The sequence below is a fragment of the Rattus norvegicus genome, chromosome 6 (genome assembly GCF_036323735.1).
Source record: "Rattus norvegicus strain BN/NHsdMcwi chromosome 6, GRCr8, whole genome shotgun sequence".
NCBI classification, from domain to species: domain Eukaryota; kingdom Metazoa; phylum Chordata; class Mammalia; order Rodentia; family Muridae; genus Rattus; species Rattus norvegicus.
This window is the reverse complement of record NC_086024.1, coordinates 133,525,579-133,550,705: the sequence shown is the minus strand read 5'-3', so window position 1 is coordinate 133,550,705 and position 25,127 is coordinate 133,525,579. Positions and strand designations below refer to the sequence as shown.

The following is a 25,127-nucleotide window of genomic DNA, read 5'->3' as shown; positions in this document are numbered from 1 at the left end:
CTTCTTGGCTTATTCCTCATGGCTTGCTCAGCTCTATCTTACAGAACCCAGGACCACCAGCCAGGGATGTACCACCACCACAATGGACTGGACCCCTTCAGTCACTAATAAAGAAAGTCCCTTATAGCTGGATCTTATGGGGGGCGTTCTGACTAGAAGTTCCCTCCTTTCAGACAACTCTGTAGCATGTCCATGGATAAGATTATGCAGTTAATGAGTAAAGAGGTGGAAGGCGCAAGCCATTCCATAACAGTGCCTTAGTCCATTTACAAGTGCAGTGTCCTGAACCTGCCCCAACTGCTGTTACAATGTACTTAAATTCCACACTGAGTTCAGCCTGTAACTTTAGTTTTTTCAAATCCTATTTTTTTTAAAGATTTATTCATTTATTATATATAAGTACACTGTAGCTGTCTTCAGACACACCAGAAGAGGGAATCAGATCTCTTTACAGATGGTTGTGGGCCACCATGTGGTTGCTGGGAATTGAACTCAGGACCTCTGGAAGAGCAGTTGGGTGCTCTTAACCGCTGAGCCATCTCTCTAGCCCTCAAATCCTATTCTTAATAATGCTTCTTTAATGCTTTAACCTCCCTTGCGGCCCACCACCCACCAGAGGTAGTGGGAAAGAAAGGATACAGGAAGAAAATAGGCGGTAGCCAGAGGATACATGTTTACCAAGGTTCTTTGGAGCAACTCCAGTCTGTGCTGTCTGGAAACCAGCAGTTCAGTTCACAGGTCAGCAGCAGCAGCTGGATCCACTCACAGACACTTCATGGATGCACCAACAGTCCAGTTCAGTAGAGTTGAGATAGCAACAGCAGTGAGTCGACCTAAAAGAGACAGCTATGAACACCAGGAGAAGTTCTCAGCTATGCCTCTCTCAGAAAAGCAAAGATCAGTGAAGACTCAACCCACGTGCATTGCACAGCTAGCCGTACCTGCAAGCCAAGCTCTGTCTCCATCAGTCCATTGAGTCCTATTTATACCCTTCAAACATCACGTGTCCTCCACGTGTCTTGCCTCAGCCTGGTCTTGCCTTAGCATGTGCATCTAATCAGCCCAAGTCTGTGGACGTAGCAAGAAACTGCAGCATGCCACCAGAAGGTTTTTGGTGCTCCAACAAGTGCAGCTCAACTACACAATGTGAGATGGACCAATACATGTGTGTCCTTAGCAAAGAATCCTTCATCACGTGTCCTGTCACGTGCTTGCTTTAGAGAGCATCCTCTCTCCTGGGTCTGCTTCAGTGAACTGTTCCTTCCGTAGCCTTTCACACCCGTGTCCACTTTAATGAAATGTTCCTTTACATGTTTGCCCCAGCAACACACAATCCAACCGACTTTCCAGAGAACCCTTAGGTTCCCACTTGATTGGCCTCTAGCATAGCTCCCACCAGACCCTGCAGTCACACATTCCCCTTTCTGTCCTTCCAGTGCCTAGCAAGGGACAGGCTGAAGAAAGGAATGCTGTCAACAATCCAGTGTAAGAAGCCACCAGAGGTGGTGGCTAAGGACTGTCTCAGAGGCTTCTGGACTCTGCGAACACTGAGCATGCCCGTGGTGCACATACATACCTGTATGCAGACAAAATGCTCAGAAATCAAACTTTAGTAAAAGAAGAACCACTCTGGATTCTGCTAATGTCCATGATCTGTCTCAGGCTACTTTCCCTCCAGTACAGAATGGCTGCCACAGATCTCAGCATCGTATCCATGACCTTCACCGTCTGGAAAAGTCATGTTATCCAAGCCAGCCAGTGTTGTTCATCCCTGTTGCTAGGCATGACACCAGCCCCACCTAAAGGACAGAGCACCACTGTAGCCCGGGGAGTGGTACCAGATGCCGGGGGAGCATCCGTAGGGCAAACCCTCTGCTGCACCCATGGGTTCCCAAGCATTCCAGCTGGGCACACGTGGACCACACTGTCGTGTCAGCAGACAGTTGTCACTTCTTCCTTGAGATGCACACAGCATGCTGGACACTGGCCCAGCAAGATGTGTACATTCTCTGCCTCTGCGCTTGCCTCTGTTCTGACCCTTTCACAGGTCTTCCCAGTGCTGGCTAGAGGGGTGGCTGCATTAGCTGTAGGCCTGCAGATGACTTCTACGTTCCTGTTAAACATGGGCTGAAAACACGTGGTAGCCAATGTCTCCAGCACTGCACCTCACTCATACCCAGTCTCACGGTGCCTTCCATCTCAGATGTGTCTCCACTTGTGTCTGCAGGCAGAGCCCAGGCTTCTACAAGAACGTGGTGAAGATTCAGAAGCATGTCACCTTCAACCAAGTGAAAGGCATCTTTGGCTTCACTGACAGTGACTGCATTGGTAAGTGACTGCATTGCTGGAGGACCCCTCTCAGGGCAACAGGCAGAGCTCAGAGGAAGCCACCAGCACAGCTCAGCAGCACCAAAGCCTGAGCTAATGAGCTGACGAACATACCTGGTGTGTGCGTCTACGCATGCGTTCCATTCTCTGTGGATTTATGCATGGAGCAAATGCTACCACTGAGCCGCATGCCCAGCCCAACTATCTGGTCTTTAAAGCACCTGCCCAAGACCTGTGATGCTAGCACTTCATATAAAATGTTCAGAAGTGGGTATTCCACCAGACTCAGACAGACAGACAGACAGACAGACAGACAGAAGACTGACTGGAGTTCTCCAACATGTTGGTGTGACCTCAATCATTATAGGGCTCACAGGAGGACAGGTGGATCTGCTGCTCTCCCACGGGAGCGTTCACTGGGCCCATTTCCCCAGTTATAAGAATTTTTAGCTGGGTGTGGTGGTGCACTCCTTTAATACCAGCACTCAAAGGCCAAGCAGGCAGATCTCTGATTTTGAGATCAGCCTGATCTCTATAGTGAATTCCAAGCTTGTTATCTCAAATAAATAGTTAAATATATATAAAGATAAGGGTTTTGACTAACTGTAAGCCCCTCCTACCCCTCTGTACTTTCCTCCTGTGGTACACACAAACACACACACACACACACACACACACACACACACACACACTCTGATACAAACAGTATTTGCCAGTTGTATACCATGGTATGTCCTCTATGTGTCTCTGACATTCCAATGTATTGGCCTTTGGAGGCCATCATCTCTTTGAGACTTGTGAAAGGGCCTCTATTCTCTGTGTTCACGTGCTCCTGTCCCCTCACCTCCTCTTGGATGATTCAGTCAGATTCATTCCCACCGACTGGAGCCTGATCCTGGTGCTTTTGAGACACACCTGACACTGGAGTCCCACAGCTGAGGTGAGCAGTCCAGGAGCAGTGTCTTGTGAAGAGTCACTGCCCTGCCTGCCCTGGCACTGTGTTCAGTCTTCACCCTTGTGCTGTGCACTGTGACAGGCACAGAAACACAGGGTGCACCTGAATTCACGCTTGTAGATTGAGAGAGGTGCCTTGTTACGGAGTTATGAAGAGAAACCAGCTCCTGGGAATGGCCACTGTGGTGCTGTGCCCTTAAGGCTGGCACTGGTAGCCATGACAGCCAAATGCATTAAAGGAGAATATGTTACACAGCAGTGCATGGTGTGCACACAGCTGAGCACACTGAAAAATGCTACGAGGAAATTGAGGGGACCTGGGGTTGGGGGGCTAGACGGTTACTATCTCCCTTCCTGTGTGTTTCGGCTTTCTTCAGTTTTTTTCAGTGGGGAGGAAACCCATTGTTGACTCCTTTAACTGGGTTAATTACCCAGAGCAGTGGATCGGCCCAACCCGTAAAAGTGTCTCCCCTCTTTCAGGGAAGATCAGTTTTCCTGCTGTTCAGGCTGCCCCATCATTCAGCAACTCTTTCCCGAAGATCTTCCGAGACAGGACGGATATCCAGTGCCTCATCCCATGTGCCATTGACCAGGTTGGGAGGCAGCTGGGGCTGCCAGCTTCGGGTTTAGACTCCTGGACAGGGTGGAGGTGTTGGAGAGGGTGTTGAAAGACCAGGAGCCAGTTTGAAACTGGCTGCAAGAGTCATGGCCTCCCATGAGGGTGGCTCCTTGAGGGTGGCTCATTGGCCAGAGCCTGGCTATTTGTTCCCTTGTCTTCACCAAGCCTTCTCCACCCAGGACCCGTACTTCAGAATGACAAGGGATGTGGCCCCCAGAATCGGCCATCCTAAGCCTGCCCTGCTGCACTCGACCTTCTTCCCTGCTTTGCAGGGTGCTCAGACCAAGATGAGCGCCAGTGACCCCAACTCCTCCATCTTCCTCACCGACACGGCCAAGCAGATCAAGAGCAAGGTGAGCAGGAGAAGCAGGAAGCAGGCAGGTTCACTTAGCACCATCACAGGCAGCTCTGACTCACAGCGATGCTGAATTCCACGCCCCGCACCCACCCTGCTCCACCCTGTGTGTGCCACAGGGGAGCTCAGGGTTGGGGGGATTGGGAGTTTTGGCCTTTGGCGTTTGGGAATTTGTTAGTCTTTGATCCCTTCATTAGGTGAAAACCTGCAGGCTTTTTCTGTTTCCTCTTTTCTGTGTTTCTCACCAGCATGTTGATAGAGAAGCAGAGTTCTGGTGTTTTCTTTACAGCCATGATCAATGAAGCTGTTGTCAGTTACTGTAACAGACGCACCTCTACTGAACATCAGACTGAGCAGCTCAGCTACTGTGCTGGCGTCTTGAGTTTCCTTCCCCTCAGCTTGGAGGAGTGCTGGTCTGTTTATTGAGACAGTCTGAGAACAGACCAGGCTGTGGCAGAGATCTACCTGCTTCTGCCCCGGGAGTGCTGGGACTAATGGTGTGCACCACCATGCCTGGCTGCACTGTTTGAAGCAGAGTCAGGAGACAGAGTCTGGCTGCTGCAAAGCTCCTGCCCTGCTCCAGGGTGAGGACTGCTGTCCTTAGTGCTCTCCTGGACCAAACTGGGAAGTTCCCTCCAACAAGACTGCCATGTCTAGTTGGGCCCCGTCTGACAGGCCGGGTACTTGGCAATAGTCACAAGTCTTTTGGAAACTAGAACTAGAGAGGAGTTTACACACCCAGATGTGCAGAGCCCAGTGCTCTTGCCAGTGGCAAGCTGCCAGTGAGTGAGCCCTCATGACCACAGGAAGCCACTGACATTTCCTTTGGACCCAAGTCTCAGTGGAGTGAGAAGAGCGTGTTTGGGGAATGTTATACAATAGTCAGAGTCCCTGCCAGCCCCAGCTTTCTGGAAAGTCCCACGGGTTCTGGTTGACAGTGGGGACTTCTCATATCTAGCTTTGCCTCCGGAAATGCCTTCCACCAGCCCTGCCTAATATGGGAGCTGGTAGGATTGGAACTGGGGGATCTTTCTTTCTCTTTTGCTTTTGTCTGAAACTTCCAGAATGCAGAGCGGAGAGAAGGAAGTGAGGTGTGCAGAGACTCCTGTTCTACTTGGTTTTGAGAAGTTGGTTTTTAGAAGCAGTCTGTGACTCTGGAGTATTTTTCATTTGCTAAAACCAACAAAAACACAAGGGCTAGGTGAGCAGCATGCACAAGATCAGGTGGGAGGGTCACAGGCAGGCCTACCGCAGCTCCAGACGGTCACCATAGCCCAGAGTTGGGCTGAGACCCCTCCAGCAGCAGGGCCAGTCTTATGGTGAAGAAGTCTAGCCACTGGTTAACACAGCTGCCCACAGTCAGGCCCGATTCTATCGCCTTATAAGTCAACGAGAGCACTTCTGTGCCTGCAGGTAGGTTCCAGAGGACACCAACTGGTTGGTGTCTTACAGTCTTCAGTTCTGATGCTTCCTCTCTGGATCGACACTCACAGGTCAAGGCCTAAGCCTACTCTTGTGCCAGCCACAAGGCTGCGGCATCTGTATTTCCGATGGGCCAGCTCAGAACCAGGGGCCCCACTGTCCCACTCAGGGAACTCAGGGGAATGTCACATGTGTCATAAAGCAGTAAGGTATGGAGTAGTCCAGGCATGGAGGACACTCACTGAATCTACCCATCTCTGGGAACATTTGCTCTCGTGAGTCAGCAGTCTGGAAACCAAGCAGAATTTAGGTTGTAGGAACTTTACATAAGGACAAAATATTGAGACAAAACATGACTATGGAGACTACCTTAGCAGTCCAGGCAGCATCTATAAGGTCCGAAGACTGGTAGCCTTTACCCTAATATTTATATCTACTTATCTACCCACCCACCCATCGGTCCGTCCATCCATCCATTCACTTAGTTACTTACTTTTCTGAGACAGGATCTCACTTGTAGCCCAGGCTGGCCTCAGACTCTCGGGGATTCACCTGCAGAGGCTTCCTGAGTGCTAGGTTAAAAGTTTACGACACAACATCAAGCTCCTCTCATTAGCCCTTCTGTTTGCTTGGAGATGGTGCTTCTCTGTGTTGCCGGGCAGGCCTGGAGCTCCTGAACTCAAGCAATCCTCCTGCCTTGGCCTCCTGGGTGTTAAAGTAAGTGCCTGTCACCATGCTCAGCCCCATTTTATTAGTTTCTGGGTTTGTTTGTTTTCCTGTGTATCGGTGTTCCATTATCTGGGCATCCCTAGTATCTGCAGGGACCAGACGAGGGCATCGACCCTCTGCGGCTGGAGTTTCAGACAGTACTGGGTGCTGGTGGTTAAACTCGGGTTCCCTAAAAGAGCAGCCAGTGTTCTTAATGACTGAGCCATCTCTCCATGTATGTATGTATGTATGTATGTATGTATGTATGTATGTATGTATGTCTGTATGTCTGTGTGTGTGCATTGGTGTTTTGACTACATGTATATCTGTGTGAGGATGTCAGATCCCCTGGAACTGGAGTAGGAGTTACAGACAGCTGTGAGCTGCCGCGTGGGTGATAGGAATTGAACCCGGGTCCTCTGGATTTGCAGCCAGTGCTCTTAAGCCCTGAACTGTCTCCAGCCCCAACTGGGGCTTTCTTAACCATCTGACACGCCAAGTGTTTCGGGCCTCCCTGCCTCCCTGTCAAGAGTGGAGCTTCCCTCAGCTGTGCTCAGACAGCATGGCTCTCGTGCACATGGCTGCTCTTCATGGCTCATGTGCACATGGGTCGGGGGCTGCTCCTCTGCCATCTGTGGGTGCAGCCCCATCCCCATCCTCTCTGGTGGCCACCAACTCTGGAGAACCTTTTGGCTCTTCTTCCCTAGATTCTAGCCCAGTCTGCTTTGGTTTCTAGACTGTTCTGTGACTCTGGGCAAAGGTGGACTGGGGGTTGGGGGAGGGGGTGTTGGTGTCAAACACCTTCTCTCCTCCTCCTCACTATGAGTCACTAGTGTAACTGCCTCTGTGCTGGCACAGGTCAACAAGCATGCATTTTCTGGAGGAAGGGACACCGTGGAGGAACACAGGCAGTTTGGGGGCAACTGTGAAGTAGACGTGTCCTTCATGTATCTGACCTTCTTCCTTGAAGATGACGACAGTCTGGAGCAGATCAGAAAGGTGAGTTGACCTTATCCCTGCCACCCACCCCCATGAGCCAAGACTGGGCGTTGCTGGAGCATCCTCGGTGGCCTGGTTCGTGCTTATTTAGATCTAACTGCTCAGACTGAAGCAGGAAGATGGTAGATGCCCAGACAGCCTGGCCTACAGAGCAAGACGTTATATTTAAAAAAAACAGAACAGGTGCTCGCCTCCACAGCATGTATCCCAAAGTCGGAGGGAGCAGTGCAGAGAACACGAGCACAGTCCCTGCACCAAGGTGACCAGGGACCATCCATAAAGTCTTGCTTACAGATACAAACCAAGGTGAGATCGATCACTCAGCTTTGACCACATGGGAAGAGTCCTTGAGTAGTTCACAGAAGCACAAGCATAAAGAGGTTTGTCTTCCTTGTCAGTAGAGAAATGGAGGGAAAACTGCATACTGAGAGATGGCTTAGGTATCCCTGGTCCCTGGACAGCCTCTCAGGGAGCAGGTTGGGAGAAGCAGAACCTTGGCCTTGGAATGTTTTCCAAGGAATCCTATGGAACAGAAAACAGCTTTTCACCAAAGACACGCAAACAGCAGCAGAAAAATGGGCAAACGTGCACTGTTGTGGGGCGGAAGCCAGGGAGAGTCGTCTCAGGGGCGCTGACCACTGTGGGGGGGTCTTTGGTTGTTATTGTTTAAGACAGAATCTCACTGTGTAGCCCTGGAACTCCCTATATAGACCAGACTTGTATTAAACTCATGACAATCTTCCTGCCTCAGCGACCTGAGTGCTTGGATTATGGGAATAAGTATTTAAAGGGTTTTAGTGACACAGGAACCAATGCCAGGGCTAGTGAAGGAAAGTGGCAGTGAGAAGCCAGTTAGAAAGAGCTACGTGACACTCAGTGGAAGCCTCTCAGAGGAAGGGCCCGCTCACTAGCAGGTCAGTGCCTAAGGTGTGGACTGCAGGCAGTTTTCCCTGGTTTGCTGCCGCCTGTGTTTTAGGTTTCTGTTTTGTCCACTTAAAGTGTGGCACGGTCAGGAAGAAGTCCCAGGGCACATAGGATTTAGGTGACAATATATTCTGATGATGGTCTCCCTCCCTCCATCCTCCCAGCTCCTCCTCACTGTCTTCTCCATCCACATGTATTCCCTTTATGTCTCTTATTAGAGAACAGGCTGCTGGGCTTCTAGTTTATTTAATAATAAACTAAGATGAAACAAACATGAAGGAAAGGAGCCCGGGGCACAGGACTCAATATATTTAGTGTCCTTAAGACCCAGGTTACTATGACCCTTTCAATATTGCTCACAAAGGGACATAGGCTAAACAAGGGCTCAGGGAGGGAGGGCATGGATACACAAGCCACTGCTCATGGCATCCGCCTTCCTGCAGGATTACACTAGCGGAGCCATGCTCACTGGGGAGCTCAAGAAGACGCTCATAGATGTCCTTCAGCCCCTGATTGCAGAGCACCAGGCCCGACGCAAGGCGGTCACCGAGGAAACAGTGAAGGAGTTCATGGCACCCCGACAGCTGTCCTTTCACTTCCAGTAATGCCTCTTTTCTGTGACAAACCTGTCCGTAATCCCACCCTGTCAAATCAAGTCACACTCCCTATAGGCTTCCGTCACGTGGTAATTCCTGGACCTGGGTCTCTATGCACTTGTGCAGCATTCTGGACGCTGTTTCTTCTGTGATGTCTCCGTCTGTTTTCTGCTAAGGGTGATCAGGTGATGCTAATGTCGTGTGGTCAGATGGAAGCCCAGCCCAGAATCTCTCCCACAAAGAGCCCAGATGTGCTGCCTCCCTGGCCCACATAGGACTGTCTGCCTAGCAGCCTAGGGCTCCAAAACAAACTCTAAAATGTATTCCAGTGTGTGTGTTCAGCTGGTCTTGGTGGTACACACTTTATAGTCTCTGTACTCAGGAGGCTAAGACACAAGATCTGAGCCACCCTGGGCTACTAGCATGATCCTGTAGTAATCTGTTTAATTCTGGTTCTGTGGAGTCAGAATGTCATTATTGTAAAACTGAAAACTGTTGTGAAAAACTGACAAGGAGACATGTGGTGGGAAATGCCACTGCTCCAGCCACACCACACACACACACACACACACACCACACACACTCACACCACACACACATACCACATACACACACACACACACACACACACACACACACACACACGTGTAATATGGACAGGCTTTGCTTTATACCTGACTAGGAAGTCATCAGCTTTGTCCTGGAGGAGTAGCTCAGCAGTAGAGCACTCGCCTAACATGCATGACACCCTGGGTTCAGTCTCCTGCACCACAAAGCTGGGTGGATAATTCAGCTTTATGCTTTAACACTGATTATGGAGCAGGCTGGGTCACTTCTACTAACCCAAATCTTGTGGGAGAGACTTGAGGCTGAAGTAACTAAACTCCAGATCACACGTGCTGTCCACTCCAGAATCGTGCTTGTTACCCTTAGTGTCCTAACTTTCCCACAGATGGCCCAGACTCCACCTTGTCAAGCCCAGTGGTGGCTTCTCCCAACCACCAGACTCTAAGGACGGTCTGTTACCTTTGCAGATGCTTTTGCTTTGACACTTGACTGAAGTGGAGGGCAGGCCAGAAGTGTGCTGGCCATGCCTCAGGCCGGTGGACCATAGCTAGACAGACAGAAGAACAGCAGCTGTCCAGGCCCCAGTGCTCTCCCTCTGGGGTGGCTGCATGTATGAGCCGCCCTCAGAGTCTTGGAAAGCAGAGGCCATATCTCAGGGAAAGCCCTGGTTGAAGGGTCTGTCCTCTCTGAAGGCACAAGGGCCGCTCGCTCTGAGTGTTCTGACCTTGCACCATTTTCAGGCAAGAAATAATAAACTGTTGTGCTCCCGTCTCTGTCGCTGTCTGTTCAGGCAGGCTGCCGAGGTACTTGGACACTACACCTACTGCTGAGGCTGTACCATTCCCCTTGCTGGGGTCCAGGGGAATACTTCAGAGAAGACAGAGTGGTGGAATCCCATGGTGCTTAGAGCCAGACTCCTAGGGATCATTTTGTGGGGCCACTTGTCCTGAGAAGCCGCCCTCCTCCCTGAGATCTACCTTCTTTCACAGTCTAACAGCCTAGCGAGTATGTGCGTGTGGCATGCTATTTGCAGCAAGCCGGTACTCGGGGAGGTGCAGAAGTGAGGAGCACAGGCTTGAGCTGAGCCACCGGCAGTGCAGAGGAGACCCAGCCATAAGTGGAACCTGGCTTCACCTTACCCACCCGTCCGCATTTGCAAAGAGGCAAGCATGACCTGTCCAAGCCCAGTGAATGTGTTACTGAGCACTCTGCTCTGACTTAGTCTTGAGAACACCAAGATCTGCACCGGGGAAACCAAGCGCTTGGACTCAGAGCCTATGAGAGTGCCAGAGTGTGGCATGAGGTTCACACGGGCTCCTCCCAAGGCCCCATCCCACTAGACTGGCCACACTTCCCTGCCAACACCTCACCTGGCTAGCTGTGGCCAAAGGTGGCGAACCAGTGCCACTCATGATGCCCCGGCATTGAAGCACCGTTGTACCCATGGAATGTTCTGGTGTGCAGATGAGGGGAGAGACATTTCTGTCATTGTCTACCAGCCAGAGCATCTGCCAGCTCAGGTGGGGTCCTAGGCCCAGGGAGGAATGAGTACCCAGGCCATTCCCACCCCATCAGCCACAACTGGGTGAGCCACCTGGCCTCTTGGGAGCTCCATCTCCTCCATGTAAGAATGCACAGAGGAGCTGTCCAAGGCTGCTGCCTGTCAGTGAGGGTACCTGCATGTCTGCAACACCCACTGCCTCATTTGCCAAAACCCTGTGGTCCAGAGAATTCCAGGAAGAACAGCTTCATTCTGAGTGGCATCTATACCACACAGATGGGGGTGTGAGCCCCTCTGACAGGAGCAGGTGACAGCTCCCATCTAGATGGTATATCCGGGGTATGCAGGCCATGGTGAAATTCTCCAGAGTTACACTATTGGCCCTTCTCCTGGGCCCTTGGCTCTGCAGCCGGCTCCTCCTCCCTGACTTCACTGCTTCTGGGATGGTAACACTTAAAAGCCCTGCGCTTGGGAGGCTGAGGCAGGAAGGCGATGAGAATGAAATCAGCTGGGCCATAGAGTAAGCTCCAGGCCCTTCCTGCTAAGTCACTTCCTTCTCCAGTGGCAGCCTGGACTAGGTAGCAGCTCAGGAGTTGGGATCCACAGGAACCAGAGCACAGCCCTGACCCCCATGAACATGGAACATGAGAGCCAAGAGTCTGCGCTTAACCTCCCACAACATGCCAAGTGTGTCTCACATCCTTAGTCTCAGCCGTCAGGAGGCAGAAACAGATGTCAGAGTTTGAGGCCGTCCTGGTCTACACAGCATGTTCCAGGCCAGCCAAAACTATATAGTGAGACCCTGTCTAAAAAAGTTAAAACTAAAAAAATAAAAGTGAGACACAAAAGTGGGCGCCAGTGGAGCTGACAGGGTCAGGGTTGGTGATTTTGAAGACGTTTTATTAGTTGTTCTTTTCCAGGTGCTGGCCCAGAATGTGCCAGCATGTTTACCTCCCTAAGCTGGGTGAACTTTCAAGTTCAGGAACTAAAGCCACAGGGCGTCAGGATTAATTCAAGAGACGTGGGGTGCTAAGTCTGTGTTCGAAGCATGCGAGCAGAGCGGGAGCGTGTGTGCAGAACAGCTCTGAAGTCTACAGAGTAGCTGAAATTGTTTAAAGAAAAACCCTACTGAAACTGAAAGAGAACACAGAGGCTATGTGACCCAAATGAGGTAAAGAGAGTGCTTTTCAAAAGTCCATAGCAGCTGTATCTTGTGCATCTGTCTGCCCCTCCTAGATGCAGGCAGAGGATGGCAGGGACAGCCCTCCCTCCAGGCTACAGCTGGAGACATGCCCAGGTCCTGAAGTCCTACCCCTGTATCTTCCCAACCTATCTGGAAGCTCTCTGGCTTTCCTCACAGCCAGGACCTCCTCACTGCCTTTTTACCTGAAGCCGAGAGGTCCTAGATAGCTCCCAGTCTGGGGATGGGACAGACAAGCAACCAGCCAGCTAACCAGGCTCCATGGGAGGAGCCCTGAGTGCCCAGGTAGTGAGACCAGAAGACCTTCCCGGAGAAGAGGCCCAGGAGATGATACCACATAGATTGAGGGAGATCTTACAGGCAAGGACTCTGTATGAGATCTGGTGTCCAGGGGTTGGGGATTTAGCTTAGTGGTAGAGTGCTTACCTAGCAAGCGCAAGGCCCTGGGTTCAGCCCCCAGCTCTGGGGGGAAAAAAAAAAAATCTGGTGTCCAGGGACCTCCATGACAGGAATTGACTCAGAAACAGATCTTGTCCCTTCTAGAAACTAGAAGGTTTCACTGGACCAACACACACACACACCCTAGAGGACAGTTGGTGCGTTGCGTACATGGTCAGGCTTTGCATCTGAACATGCACAGCTAAAGCAGGAATCGGCCAGCTCTACCACAGGACCGTTTATTGAAGACCCAGTAGTAAGTCCAGCCTGACTCTCAGTGTCCCATCATTGGAAGCCATAGGGTGCCAGGAGAGGGAGGCTGGGACCTCAGAAGCACAGGCTAATTCCACTATGTGCCTGAGGACAGACTGAACTCTACCCTGCCCTCCAAGCCACTGGCTCATAAGACATTCGTAAGGTACCCAGCACCCTCCCATCCTCGGTGCAGAGCTCTAGCCAGGTGTTTGGCCTGGCTATGACACAGATAAGGACTACACAGCCCAGAAAGTAAAACGGAGTGAAGCCAGCCCGGGGCTATGCAGGGTTTCACAGTGACCCTCTACGTAGTGAGCACCTAGCCACCCAGGCAAGAACTCTAGTCCACCTTCGCCACCAGGACCAAGTTCCACACCTCTTCTCCTACCATGGACAGGCCTCATGAGGGCCCTGGATGAGCACAAGGGGCTAGGACCCCACAGACCACAGGGCAATGTGGCCGAGCAAGCACAGAAACATTTATTAACAGCCAGTCCTGGACCAGGTTCCAGGACCTTCATGTGACCGGCACAGCACCTGCAGGCAGTATGGCACTTTGATGGTGATACCCTGCACCGATTCCTTGGGTCAGTGAGAACGTGGGCTCTCTCGAGCAGCCTAGGATGGGACCAGCCCAGCCTGTAGCCAGATGTAACCAGCTTGCTGTCTTGTCCCAAGCCTCCCTCTAAGGGGACAGTGTGAATCGGTGAATGTTGAGTGGAACTGGGGTTAGGGGTTGGCAAGGGAATGCTCTGAAATCAGTGTGGGCATGGCTGTACCAACAGGAATGAACAGTTGTTCGATGACAGATGACTCCCAAGTGACACACACGTGTCCTCAAGAAGACTCACACCATCCTGACTCATGGCCACCAAGCAGATGGCAGATGAAACTCCCTGACTGTGGTCAGCGACTGGGCTGGCTAAACTCGGGCCTCCCCTAAGTCACAGCACAGAAGGCCCTCTGCTGTTCGGGTGACAGTCCTGTGGGATCCTGAGCTTGCCTCCGGCTGCTGTGTAACGTGGATGCTGCTGACCAGTGCCTATGTGAGCAGGCCCTGAGTGAGCCTCAGCACAGCCTCATAAGCCACGAAGACCACCATGTTGACAGGAAAGGCGCGGCAGCAGTTGAGTGCCAGTCCCTTGAAGAGCACTCTGGGACCCTCCTCCCGCACGCTGGTCACCACACAGTGCAGGAGGCCCCGGTAGCGCTGCTGGCCCTGCCCATCCGCCTGCAGGCGGGACTTGATAACGTCCATGGGCGTAGCCACAGCCCAGGCCAGGACCCCGGCACAGCCTCCAGCCACCAGCACACCTAGGACATCTGCAGGGGAGACAGTGGCCATACCTTATTGCAAGCTTCTTGGAGACAGGACCCAGCCCAGGGGAACTCAGTGAGTCGAGATAAACCCCCCTAGCACAAAGTCACTGTGGCCTTGGACAGTCACACACACTCCCCTCAGAAACCCTACTTGAAAAATGAGGCAGGCAGATAAGAATGCTTAGCCTGATTAGGTGTCAGTGAGCTGCACAAGCAGCCTGAGAAACCTCCGCGTGCAAACAAGCCTGCCTGGGTTAAATCTATGCTTCTATGATGCAGATTCCTTTCCCAGCACCCATGCCCTGGGGCCGACCCCACCCGCCCTCTGCCTGTCACTCACCTGGCTGACTCTGGCCAGCAGGGGTGAGCCACTCCGAGAGCACAGCATAGGAGAGAAAGTAGGTGGCAAAGGAGTGGCCTTCACGAAGGAGTAGAGCCGAGCTGCCCTTGTAGAGTCCGCGCAGACCCTCCTCTCGGGCCACTGTGACTAAACAATGTAGTGGCCCACTGTACTTAGGCCTGGGCTCCAGGCAAGCAGTGGGTGCTGGACACAAAGCGGGAGCCACAGATGTCCAGGAGGCCGAGGGTCGCCGCTGCTGTGTCTGAGATTGGGCCTGTGTCTGCAGGCGGACTTTGGCCACCTCAGTGGGTGACGTCAGGAACACCTAGGACAGGGAAGAAACCGAGTAGGACATGCCTACAAACTGCCCACATACTCTAGGACCCGCCAGGGCAGTGTGGAGAGCCCAGACCCCAAGAGGCTGCTAGCTGGTCCTAGTGGTTTGATGGTGCTGAGTTCAAAGCCAACTCAGCCCAATTAAGGCCAAAGCCAAGGCCTTCTGCTTCCTTCTCTCCTATCTGAGAGTACTGGCTCAACACCTACTGGGTGCTAAGTGAGTGTGACTAAGTCCAAGACTGTAATGGATACAGTAGTGTGTGATAGTCACATTGCTAAAGGCAAGGAAGGCTTGGCAGTCATGTGGGCCTCACTTCTCACCTGCAGATGAGATGGCAGCTCAGAGCGGCTCAAGCCTTTGGTCTCTGCACCGTGTACAGTAGGTGTGACACTTAGCCCCTCAGCCCATGGGGCTCTAAGAGCTGGGGCCTTCCCCATGCTCCATCCTGGCTTATGAGGGACATCAGCTGCACTTGCCCTCCCCGTTCCTATCTGTGGTCCCTGATGCTCCACCTTCATGGGCATGAGGGATTCCAAGTGTCCATGGTAACACTGGGTGATGTTCAGGCATTTGGTGGCCACCCTGATAATGGAGCCCTCCCAGCTGGAAGGTCACAGGCACATGAGTGCTGTCTCTCCGGGTCCTCACAGCGACAGAGAGGGTCTTTACAGCATCACCTCCTCCTCCCCACTAGGGTATACTGGGAGGGATCCTAGCCCATCCCAGGCACGATAGAAGTTCCTCTCCACAGTTCCCAGGCCCTGCAGGGTCTACCTTCTCAGAGCCTCAGCCTCCACACCTGCTGGGAGGTAGGATTCAGACCCCCTGAATGCCTCCACTCACCCGGACAAGGCCAGAGGCGCATCCTGAGAGTGTGATGTCAGCCTTGGTGGGCTTGACGTCCGTGCTGCCGTACCGGAAGCGGCAAATGTGGGCCAGGCAGTGGTGGTAGGTACCGAAGGATACAGATGACACCAGGGACACGGTGCACACAGGCAGTGAGAGGCCTCTGTAGAATCCCCACAGCTGAGGGATAGAGACCACGTAAGGACAGGACGCGGCCAAGAGAAAGTGCCCTTGTGCTGAGACCTGCTGGGACTGAGCACCATCACCTTTCCCCAGGCCAGTGCCTCTAGGCTTGGGGGTCTCAGGACTTGGCGATGTTTGAGGTCGGGTGAGGGGTTGAAGAGACCTGGCCATGCTGATGTAACCAGTGCGATGTTCAGCTAACCCCTGCCTGCACCAAGCCCCAAGTTCACTTGTATAGCATCCTCAAGGCCTCCTCCGGATGGGCTCTCCCAGTCCTTCAGAAGCCCAGTTACCCCTGTGCCCTCTACCCTGGGGACAGGGACTTGGTTCTTTACCCTATAAATATCCCAGGTGTTCAAACTTTGGGCCTCAGAAGGGTCACTGGACTGTGCACAGCCATACCTGTTAGAAGTGCTAACAAAGGCCCTGGGTTCGGTCCCCAGCTCCGAAAAAAAAGAACCAAAAAAAAAAAAAAAAAAAAGAAGTGCTAACAGACTAGGGCCGAAGGGGAAAGGCATCGCTAGCAAGTGCCACCATATCATCGGGTCCCAGTCCTACCCGCTCTTGACGATATGTGTCCCGGACACAGTGCCAGATGCTTGTGTACTTGGCCTCAGTCTGGATTTTGACCTGCAGGAGAGGAAAAAGGGTTCAGGAAGGGATAGCCCTGGGCCTGAAACCAGTAGAAGCCTTGGCTTTGCCCCTTGATGGTGACGCATGCTGCTGTAGACTAAATGGGGACAGCAAGCCCCTTCTAGAATAAGGCACAGGATGAGAAAAACCAACAGTCCCAGGGCCTTAGGGAGCCACTGATAGTATGAGGGTAAGGGCAGGGGGAGGGGCTAGGTCCTGTTAGCATTCTAATTGATGACCAGAGCTGGGTACCAGAGGCACTGTTAGTAAACCAAGGCAGGGCCTTTGCTGTACCTTCACTGTATCCAGAGGGTAGCCCACAGCAACACCGCAGACTCCTGCAAGGCAATCAGAGGAGCCCGTGAAGCAGTAGGAGGTGGCCCTGTCAGCAATGAGAGCCTATGCTTCCCAAGGAACAGAGGAGGTGGCCTCAGGTAAGTCCCTCTCCCCCCACCTCCAGCTGACCTCCAGCTGATCCTGCCTGGGCTCCTTCTCTCCGAATCCTCTGTTTTGCTGGTGGGAAACCAAGGCACAGGACACACCTACCAAGCTTGCTAGACACCCCACCCTGGCCCAATGGTGTCTATGCACATTGCCAAGGACATTCCTCAGCCTCCCCTCTGACATCATATTTTGGGAGAACACATGGCTCACTTTGGCTGATCCTGTCTCTGAGCCAGGTAAACTTTGCCCTCAAGCCTCAGCCTGTGCAGGGTTTCTGTGGAAGCCAGGTGGACACCCACACATCCCAGGGCTCGGGGAAAGGCACATTCTGAACATAAGCCAAGGGAGCAGCCCAGACCCCTGTCCAGGTCACTAAAGAGCCAGCATTGCCTGGAACGGAAGTTGAGCGCGGGACAGTGTGCACAAACTCTCCCCAGAGGCCCACCTGTGGGCGGTGGCAGAGCCTGCAGGAGATCCTTAAGCCACTGGGAGGCCATGTCTCAGAGGAGATTATGAAATTGCAGAATTGCCTTCTGGATTTCTGTACAACAGAACTGCCTAGCCTTGTCCTCTAAGCAACCACACAGACCCAGGCAGTGGGCCACCTGGCGGTCAGAGCCTCAGGAACCACACACTGAGTAACAGTTCTCCTACCTGAAGGGGTTGGCTTCCTGAAGACGGTAGGCACAGCAGCTGACTCGTCTTGCAGAGAGGCTGGTAGTGCCCACCCTGACTTTGAACCAGGAGATCTAGGATGCCTTCCTTGCCCTGCCACTTCTAGTACCAGGGCCTCCACATCTGCAGCACAACCTTGATGAAACTCAGGGGCCGATGAAGTGCTTGGGCTTTCTACCCCAGAGCAAGGACACCATGATAACCCAGGATGACAAGACCCATGGGTGAGTAGAAGAGTGAATTCCTGGGGGTAGGGGGACTGCAAAGCAAGTGCCTGACAGGAGGCTCAGATAGAACAGTCTTCTACATCTCTCACTTTACCAACTCCTGCCCATCCCTCAAAGCCTTCCTCTCTTAGGCCTCCTTACTGTGTCTGTGCCTAGAAATAGGTTGACCAGGATCTGTGTCATATGGCCTTGTTCCTGTGCCCCACATTCCACAGTCACCTCTAGATCCAAGAGTTCTTCAAAGAAAGCCTTGGATCGGAGTCCCTAGGACCAGGGACCCAGGCCCAGCACAAAGCACAGGACCTTTCCTGTGACTATAAGGAGAATGTGACTTCCTGTGACACTAACATTCAAAGGAGCAGCCAGCCTCAGGATGGTGGAGGTCAAGACCCGGCAACCCAGGCAGGGCCAGGAGCCATCGTTCCTGAAGCTGGAGCTGTCTTTCCTTTCTAGCCCCCAGGCTGTTCCCAGCATGAGAAAGCCACCTACAACTATTTCACAATAGCTGCAGGGCCAAGGGTGCCTCACTCAAAATAGTTACACAGCCTGAGGATCAATGGCACCTGGAGTCCAGCGGGCAGTCACCTCTCTTCTGTGTCATCTCTCCCCAGAGGGAGCTGGTTTCAGCCGCAGGGGGCTAGACATTAGTAATAGGCCTCAGTGGGCCAGAGAACCATCCAACTGGGCCTGCTCTATGTCTAGCTCCTGCTCCCTGCAAACAGAACTCCTGGGTATGCAGTTCTTCCTTGGAACCTTCTGTCTCTCCCAGTACTCATTCACCCACACCCAGGACCCCAACCATCTCACTCCACAGGGTCAAGCTCTGCTCCCCAGCCAGGAATCTCTAGACCAGCTCAGAATCCTGCCTGATCTTCAAGGCCATGTGGCAACCCCTCGTCCATGCCAGGGATCTGCTCAAACCCGGACTGCCTAGGGCTCCCTCCCACTTACCCCCCCAACACACACACACAAAAGCACCATCCCCAGCTCTCCCCAACCCCTGATCTCCTCTATTCAAGTCTTGTACCTCCAATGGCCCCAGCAACAAAATCCATGGACAGTGTAGGCAACAAGAAGGGCTCTGGTCTTGCTGTGTGTGCCGCACTGACTGGCTCCTGTAAATCCTGCTCCTTAAATACCTGTGAGCAAAGGTGGAGATGGGGCTGTTTAACGAGCTATTTTGATGCCCACACTCACATGCCCCACAAGGTTCGCAGTGCCAATGACCCAAGCATCAGGAAAGCATGTGAGAGGTCATGGCATGTGGCCAACTCCCACACCTATGTCTGCCTCTATTCCCGGATTCGGACTATCCCGGGCTTCTGATTGTTTATGGTAATGGCATAAACAGTGGCCCCTCAGAGATGGACCCTACTCCACAGTTCACCTCCAGTCCTAAAAGGTAGGGGAAGCAAAGGCCTGTTCTAATCATGGAACCACTAAGACCCCAAAGGGGACGTGCCTGAGGCAGCCACTATGTTAGAGTCATTCTATTTGATGGCAGTCATCCCATTCAGGAAGTGCAACCATGTTTCTATGGCTACCACTGCTAGTATAGTTCAGGGGCTCAGAGATCCCAGCTGCAGCCCTACAGGGGGCCTTAGGTCTAGAGAGCTACCAAATGAAGGGAACGGGCATGTTGACATGGAACCCTCAGCAGTTCTGTCTGAATGGCCCTCAGGGCAGGGCGGCAGAAGGCCACGTGTCCACCTGTTTTTCTGTTCTCTGAGGCCGACCTTGAACAGGCTAGTTTCAAACTAGGGATGACCCCTCACCCTGACAGTTTGTCTACTTTTAGACAAGTCGGCAGTGCTGGCTGCCACAGCAGGGGGCAGAGGGCAGAAGAGGCCAGAAAGTAGCCTGTCCAAGACCAACCTTGATGTTCATCCCAGCCTGTAGAGGGACATGGTCAGTATCTGATTGTAAGTTGACAGTGCCATTTGGTTTTGAGACAAGGTCTTTGGGCTCCCTATGCCTCTGCTTCTGCACCCACAAAATCTGTGCACACGGAGCAAGCTCTAGTTGGGTCCCTGCAGAATTGTCAGCCAAATTCACGAGCAGAAGGTGGTAGGGAGATGACGGGTCTACTCTAGAGAGGCAGCTGAGCCAGTTGGTACACTTAAGAAGCTAGGACCTCAGACAATGAGGGAACCTAAAACACACTGTCCACCCAAGAGGACCAGGCCCCTTCAGTCCCACACTGCCAGTGGGTAGGGCCATCCACCCTGACACTGGGTCCCAAGACCCCAGTTATCGCGGACACCTTTCTCTCTCTACTGGTCTTGGTATCTATCCTCAACTATCACAGTCAGGACAAATTGCCACTGTCCACCTACACTTCCCTAACTGTGTCATCATTCCTGGACAGCAGCCCACCTGTCCAGGCTCCTGATGCGTGCAACCAACACACGCCAGGTTCCAACGTGTGGGACACCTCAGTAAACACAACAATCTAGTCCCTGTCCTAGAGGCCTGATGTGCTGGAAGAGAGACAGAGAGCCCTTGACAACCAGGAAAAGCCCAGAGGTGATTACAAGGACTGGTGTGGTCGCAGCTGGTCCCAGTTAGGCATGGCCATTGCTAAGAAGCAGAGCAGCTGTGACAACCCACAGGAGACCCTCAAGAAAGTGGGCCTAGTAGTGTCCCTCATGATGCAGGAGGTCCATGAGTCTCTCAAAGCCTCTCACTACCCTAAGATTACCTGAATAGAGCCCTGAGCACACAAAGTCAGAAACAAAGGTGGACACATCTCAGTTTACACGTCAGACTCACTGGCAGTCATTCGCCAAGTAATCCTGAGTTTGCCTGCTGCTGTGTCCATCAGCAATCACAGATTCTTTTATTCCATATTTGGTTATCAAGTATAGGTCTCAGATCACATTTTATAGAGTAACACACACACACACACACACACACACACACACACACACACACACATACACACACATTAAAAACAGGCTCAGTGGTTAAGAGCACTGATTGCTCTTCCAGAGGTCCTGAGTTCAGTTCCAAGAAGTCACATGGTGGCTCTCAACCATCTGTAATGGGATATGATACCCTCTTTGGGTGTGTCTGAAGACAACAACAGTGTACTCACATACATAAAATCAATAAATCTTTAAGAGAAGGGGGGGAGAAAGGTTGATAAAGAGGTGTCAGAATTTCAGCCTAGCTTTCCTGGAGCCAGAGGTAGAGAGCTCATAAGGACACAGGTGAAAGTCTGTAGAGACAGGGTAAGTCTGAGGAGATGCAGGTACAGACACAGCAGGTACAGGCCACTGGAAGAGTTTGTTTGAAGTGGTCAGTGTCACCGGCAAAGGATGCAGCCCTTGAGCTAAAGCAGGGGACAGAGGCTGAGTCCTCTCTATGGCAAAATTCCTGTGGAAAAGGCTGGGACCAAGTGACAGGCCACTCAGTGTACCTGCCCTGGTATAGCCTTGGGTGCACCCCCAAGAGATCCTGGTGAGGGATTCCATTTTGTTTAGTTGGTAGGTTCATAAGTCTTGTGTCCCTGGAGTGATTTGGTATATTGACAAGCATTATTCATGAACAGCACAAATAAATCATAAGCTTGTGCCTCCCGACTTGCTAGCAGGTAGCGATTACCTGTGTAAAAATGATGTGGAATCCTTCTTTCTCGGCACTTACCCTCAAAATGAAGTGTGGTGATTTGAATAAGAATGGACCCCATGGGTCATATATTTGAATGCTTAATCACCATGGAGTGTTGTGTTTGAAATGATTAAAAGGATCAAGGGTTGTGGCCTTGTTTGTAGACTTTGAGATTTCAAAAGCCCATGCCAAACCCAGAAAGGCCCCCTCTTTCTCTTTCTTTGTCTCTCTCTTCTGTCTCTCTGTCTCTTCTGTCTCTCTTCTATCTCTCTCTTCTGTCTCTCTCTGTCTTTGTCTCTCTGTCTTCTATCTCTTTCTTCTGTCTCTGTTTCTCTCTGTTTCTCTTCTCTCTGTGTCAGTCTTTCTCTTCCTGTCTCTCTTCTGTCTTTTTGTCTCTCTCTGTCTCTCTGTGTCTCTCTCTTTCTCTCGCCCCTTCTCTCTGCCTATGGATCATGACGTAGCTCTCAGTTACTTTTCCAGCACCATGTCTGTCTATCTGTGCCAGCACCATGATAATGGACTAGACCTCTGAAACTATAAGGAAGCCCCAAATTAGATGCTTTTAAAAAAAATAAAAGCTGCCTTAGTCACTAAGACAGCTTAGTGGACTTCACAGTGATAGAACCAAGTAACTGAGACATGAGGTAGCTCCAGTCTAGGCTCTAACTAAGCAGTCTGCAAGCTGCTATTCCATATAACAGAGTCATTTCAAGACACGAATAGCTAGGTGGACAAGAAGGCTCAATGGATAAGCCCAGTAACAGCCTAACAACTGAGTTTGATCTCAGGACCCACATGTTGGAGGAAGGGGAGAATTATTCCTCAAGTTGGTCTCTACTTCAATGTATATATGCATGCACACACCCTTAGCATACACCTTTAATCCCAAACAATGAAGATAAAAGTTAGCTTGTAGAAGGAAGCAGCCATGTTTTGAAAATGATGTCAAATTGAAGGGCAGACAAAGTGACAAATTAGAAGATTTGACAGAATGGATAAGCCCAATTCTCACGAGACCAGAAAGGACAGAGAGGCTACTTAAGAGCACCGCAGGGAGAAAAGGTGTGTGTGGCAGTTTTACTGGGACCATTTTGCAGAGACAGGCTGCAGGTAAAGACAGAACAAGCCAGAGAATGAGAAGGAATCAGATAATTAGACCAAATTGCCAGAATTAGTTTGAGGCCAAGCAGAGCAATTCAGGTAGAAGCTGAGAGAGGCCAGATTGGATCAGTCAACTTGGAGAGGAGCCAGAACAGCTGAGTTGAACCAGCCAGCCAGAATTCAGAAAGAACTAGAAAGGATGAGTTTATTCAGCAGTAAGCCTTGACAACAATCACACCCGGTGAGTAAATGTTACTTTTACAAAACAGGGTGAGACTTCCTAGCAGCATAAATGCTTTTTGAGTTTCTTGTAAATAATCACAATAAACCTGTAGGCTCATCAATCTGGATTTGAGTGGAATTCTTTCTTTGGTCTTGTGTAAACGACTCAAACACCAGGCTCCACCAAATAGAGATGGTTTATTGAATGCCACATCCCAAGACTGATTGATCAGGGCCACAGGTCAGAATCAGGGGTTGACTGTGATGTTGAGTCAAGATCCTATAGGGCTTTTAAAGCCTGAGATCTACAAATACCTGTGCCAAGTTATTCTACCAGTCAGGGTTTAGAGATGGGGGTTTCCTTAGAAACTTGTACACTTGTCCTGCTCCCATTGGTCGGGGTACTCAACTGTGGCAGAGGACTTGCCTAATCTAACATTCATGTCTTAACTTGCCAACCAGGATGTCAGTTATATGTCTCTTTCTGCCAAGCAGGATGTCAGTTCCCAGGGACATCTTGGGAACTTAAATTTTACTTGACCCCTACTCAAAATGGAAGTCTTATTCCAAATGGTTTCTTATATTGCTGTCTCTCTTATATTGGGATCCATCCCAGGGGTAACTTAGAAAAGCAAATACCCAAAAAGTTTATACACGGGTGCAGGAAGTGCTGCTGGGTAGTTGGTTTGGGTTCAGACTTATCGTGGGTAACTACACAAAGAAGTTCTACTGACTTCCTTCATGATTGGTTTTCAACAGCACAGAACATAGCAGACTATGAAATCAACTTGGACATGAGAAAGTTTCCTACTAACAGCAGAAACAACATAAGAGATAGTTTCCTTATAATATTAGGAACAGCACAAAATGGCAGGCTAGCCAGGTAACAGTTCTCTAGGCCTTAGCAGTCCATCTATGTCTTAATATATCTTACCTAGGCCTGAGCATGCTGATGCTGTCTATATCAGGAATGGAGAAGCTTTTCTTTATATTGCTCTAGAGGGTGTCACACGACACCCAGATTAGCAGGGAGAGAGAACAGAAGGAGTATGAATTGGAAAGGCAACCCTGGGACAGTCATGTTTTCAGAGTCACCCCAGTCTAATTTCTCCAGCACTTTGTCTTCTGAATAATATATACCCAGATTCACCAATACTGTATGGCTGCCTGTATTGGTTGGTCATTGGCTGTAAACTTCTCATAGACATTGATAACCTAGGCTAGCCTTCCTCCACAATCATAGCATATAGTTCATAGTGGGTTGCTGCTGGGTGGTTAAGTGGAGGGAGATGAGAACAGATCAGTGAGCATAAGGATGGGTTGGATAAATAGAGAGGTATGTAGGAGACGAAGGAAGGGATGAAGGGAGAGAAGAATGGATGGATGGATGAATGGGTGGGAGATGGACAGATGGGTGAACAGATCAACAACGAGAAGGTTGGATATAGAATGGGATGGATGGATGAATGGGTAGAAAATGGATGGAAGATGGACGAATGGGTGAAGAGATAAGCAAAGGAAAGATGGATGGTGTGATGGCTTGTGTATGCTTAGCCCAGGGAGTAGCACTTTTAGAAGGTGCGGCCTTGTTGGAATAGGTGTGTCATTGTGAGTATGGGCTTTCATCCTAGCTGCTTTGAAGCTAATACTCTGCTAGCGGCCTTCAGAACAAGATCTATAACTCTCAGCTCCTCCTGTACCATGCCTGCCTGGATACTGCCATGTTCCCGCCTTGATGATAGTGGACTGAACCTCTGAACCTGTAAGCCAGCCCCAATTAAATGTTGTCCTTATAAGAGCTGCCTTGGTCATGGTGTCTGTTCACAGCAGTAAAACCCTAACTAAGACAGATGGGTAGAAATGGATCAATGGAACAACAAAAGGGTAGAGTCAGAGATGAAGAAATAGATGAACAGGTAAGGGAAAGGTGGGTGGGTAGAAATAGAATGATCAATTGGTAAGAGATCGATGGAAGCAACAATAGAACATGGACAGATGGATAAATAAGGCCGGGATGATAGGAGAAAAGTGTGGGGAGAGTGGCTAAAGGCTTCCGGAGGCCATGGAAGGTAAGGTTTGTTGAAGTCCATGGTGAAAGGAGCTGAGGAACAGCCAGAGCATGGAGCTGTATATGCTTGCCCTGCCTCCTTCTAGAGTGACTGTCATCATGAAAGGGCTTGTGAAATCTTGAGGCCACCTCCTTCTCTTTGCTGGAGCTGATAGAGAATGTGGGAAGGAAGAGACCTGCCAGGGAGTCCTGTGTGTGTGCACTGGGAAGGTGTTGTACCCTGGGCCTAGGTTTGTTGTGGAAAGCTGCCTT

At 51.1% G+C, this 25,127-nt stretch overlaps 2 protein-coding genes across 5 annotated transcripts in view; one reads left to right on the top strand and one right to left on the bottom strand.

Annotated features, from left to right (window-relative positions):
* The window catches only part of Wars1 (tryptophanyl-tRNA synthetase 1), a 31,183-nt gene extending 20,940 nt beyond the window's left edge, over positions 1 to 10,243 (top strand). For all 4 annotated transcript variants that reach the window (NM_001013170.2, XM_039112404.2, XM_039112403.2 and 1 more), the window contains 5 exon segments: positions 2,228 to 2,328; positions 3,763 to 3,875; positions 4,081 to 4,254; positions 7,245 to 7,385; positions 8,753 to 10,243. In NM_001013170.2, the coding sequence (NP_001013188.2) occupies positions 2,228 to 2,328; positions 3,763 to 3,875; positions 4,081 to 4,254; positions 7,245 to 7,385; positions 8,753 to 8,914 (691 nt within the window). In that variant the 3' untranslated portion in view covers positions 8,915 to 10,243.
* A 3,087-nt stretch (positions 10,244 to 13,330) lies between these two features.
* Slc25a47 (solute carrier family 25, member 47) lies at positions 13,331 to 18,965 on the bottom strand. Its single transcript, NM_001001509.1, has 6 exons — positions 18,900 to 18,965; positions 16,821 to 16,864; positions 16,452 to 16,523; positions 15,708 to 15,890; positions 14,528 to 14,852; positions 13,331 to 14,190 (listed from the first exon to the last, which is right to left on the bottom strand). The coding sequence occupies exons 1-6, from the start codon at positions 18,925 to 18,927 to the stop codon at positions 13,910 to 13,912; spliced, it is 933 nt and encodes a 310-aa protein (NP_001001509.1). The 5' UTR covers positions 18,928 to 18,965; the 3' UTR covers positions 13,331 to 13,909.
* Between the last annotated feature and the right edge of the window lie 6,162 nt (positions 18,966 to 25,127).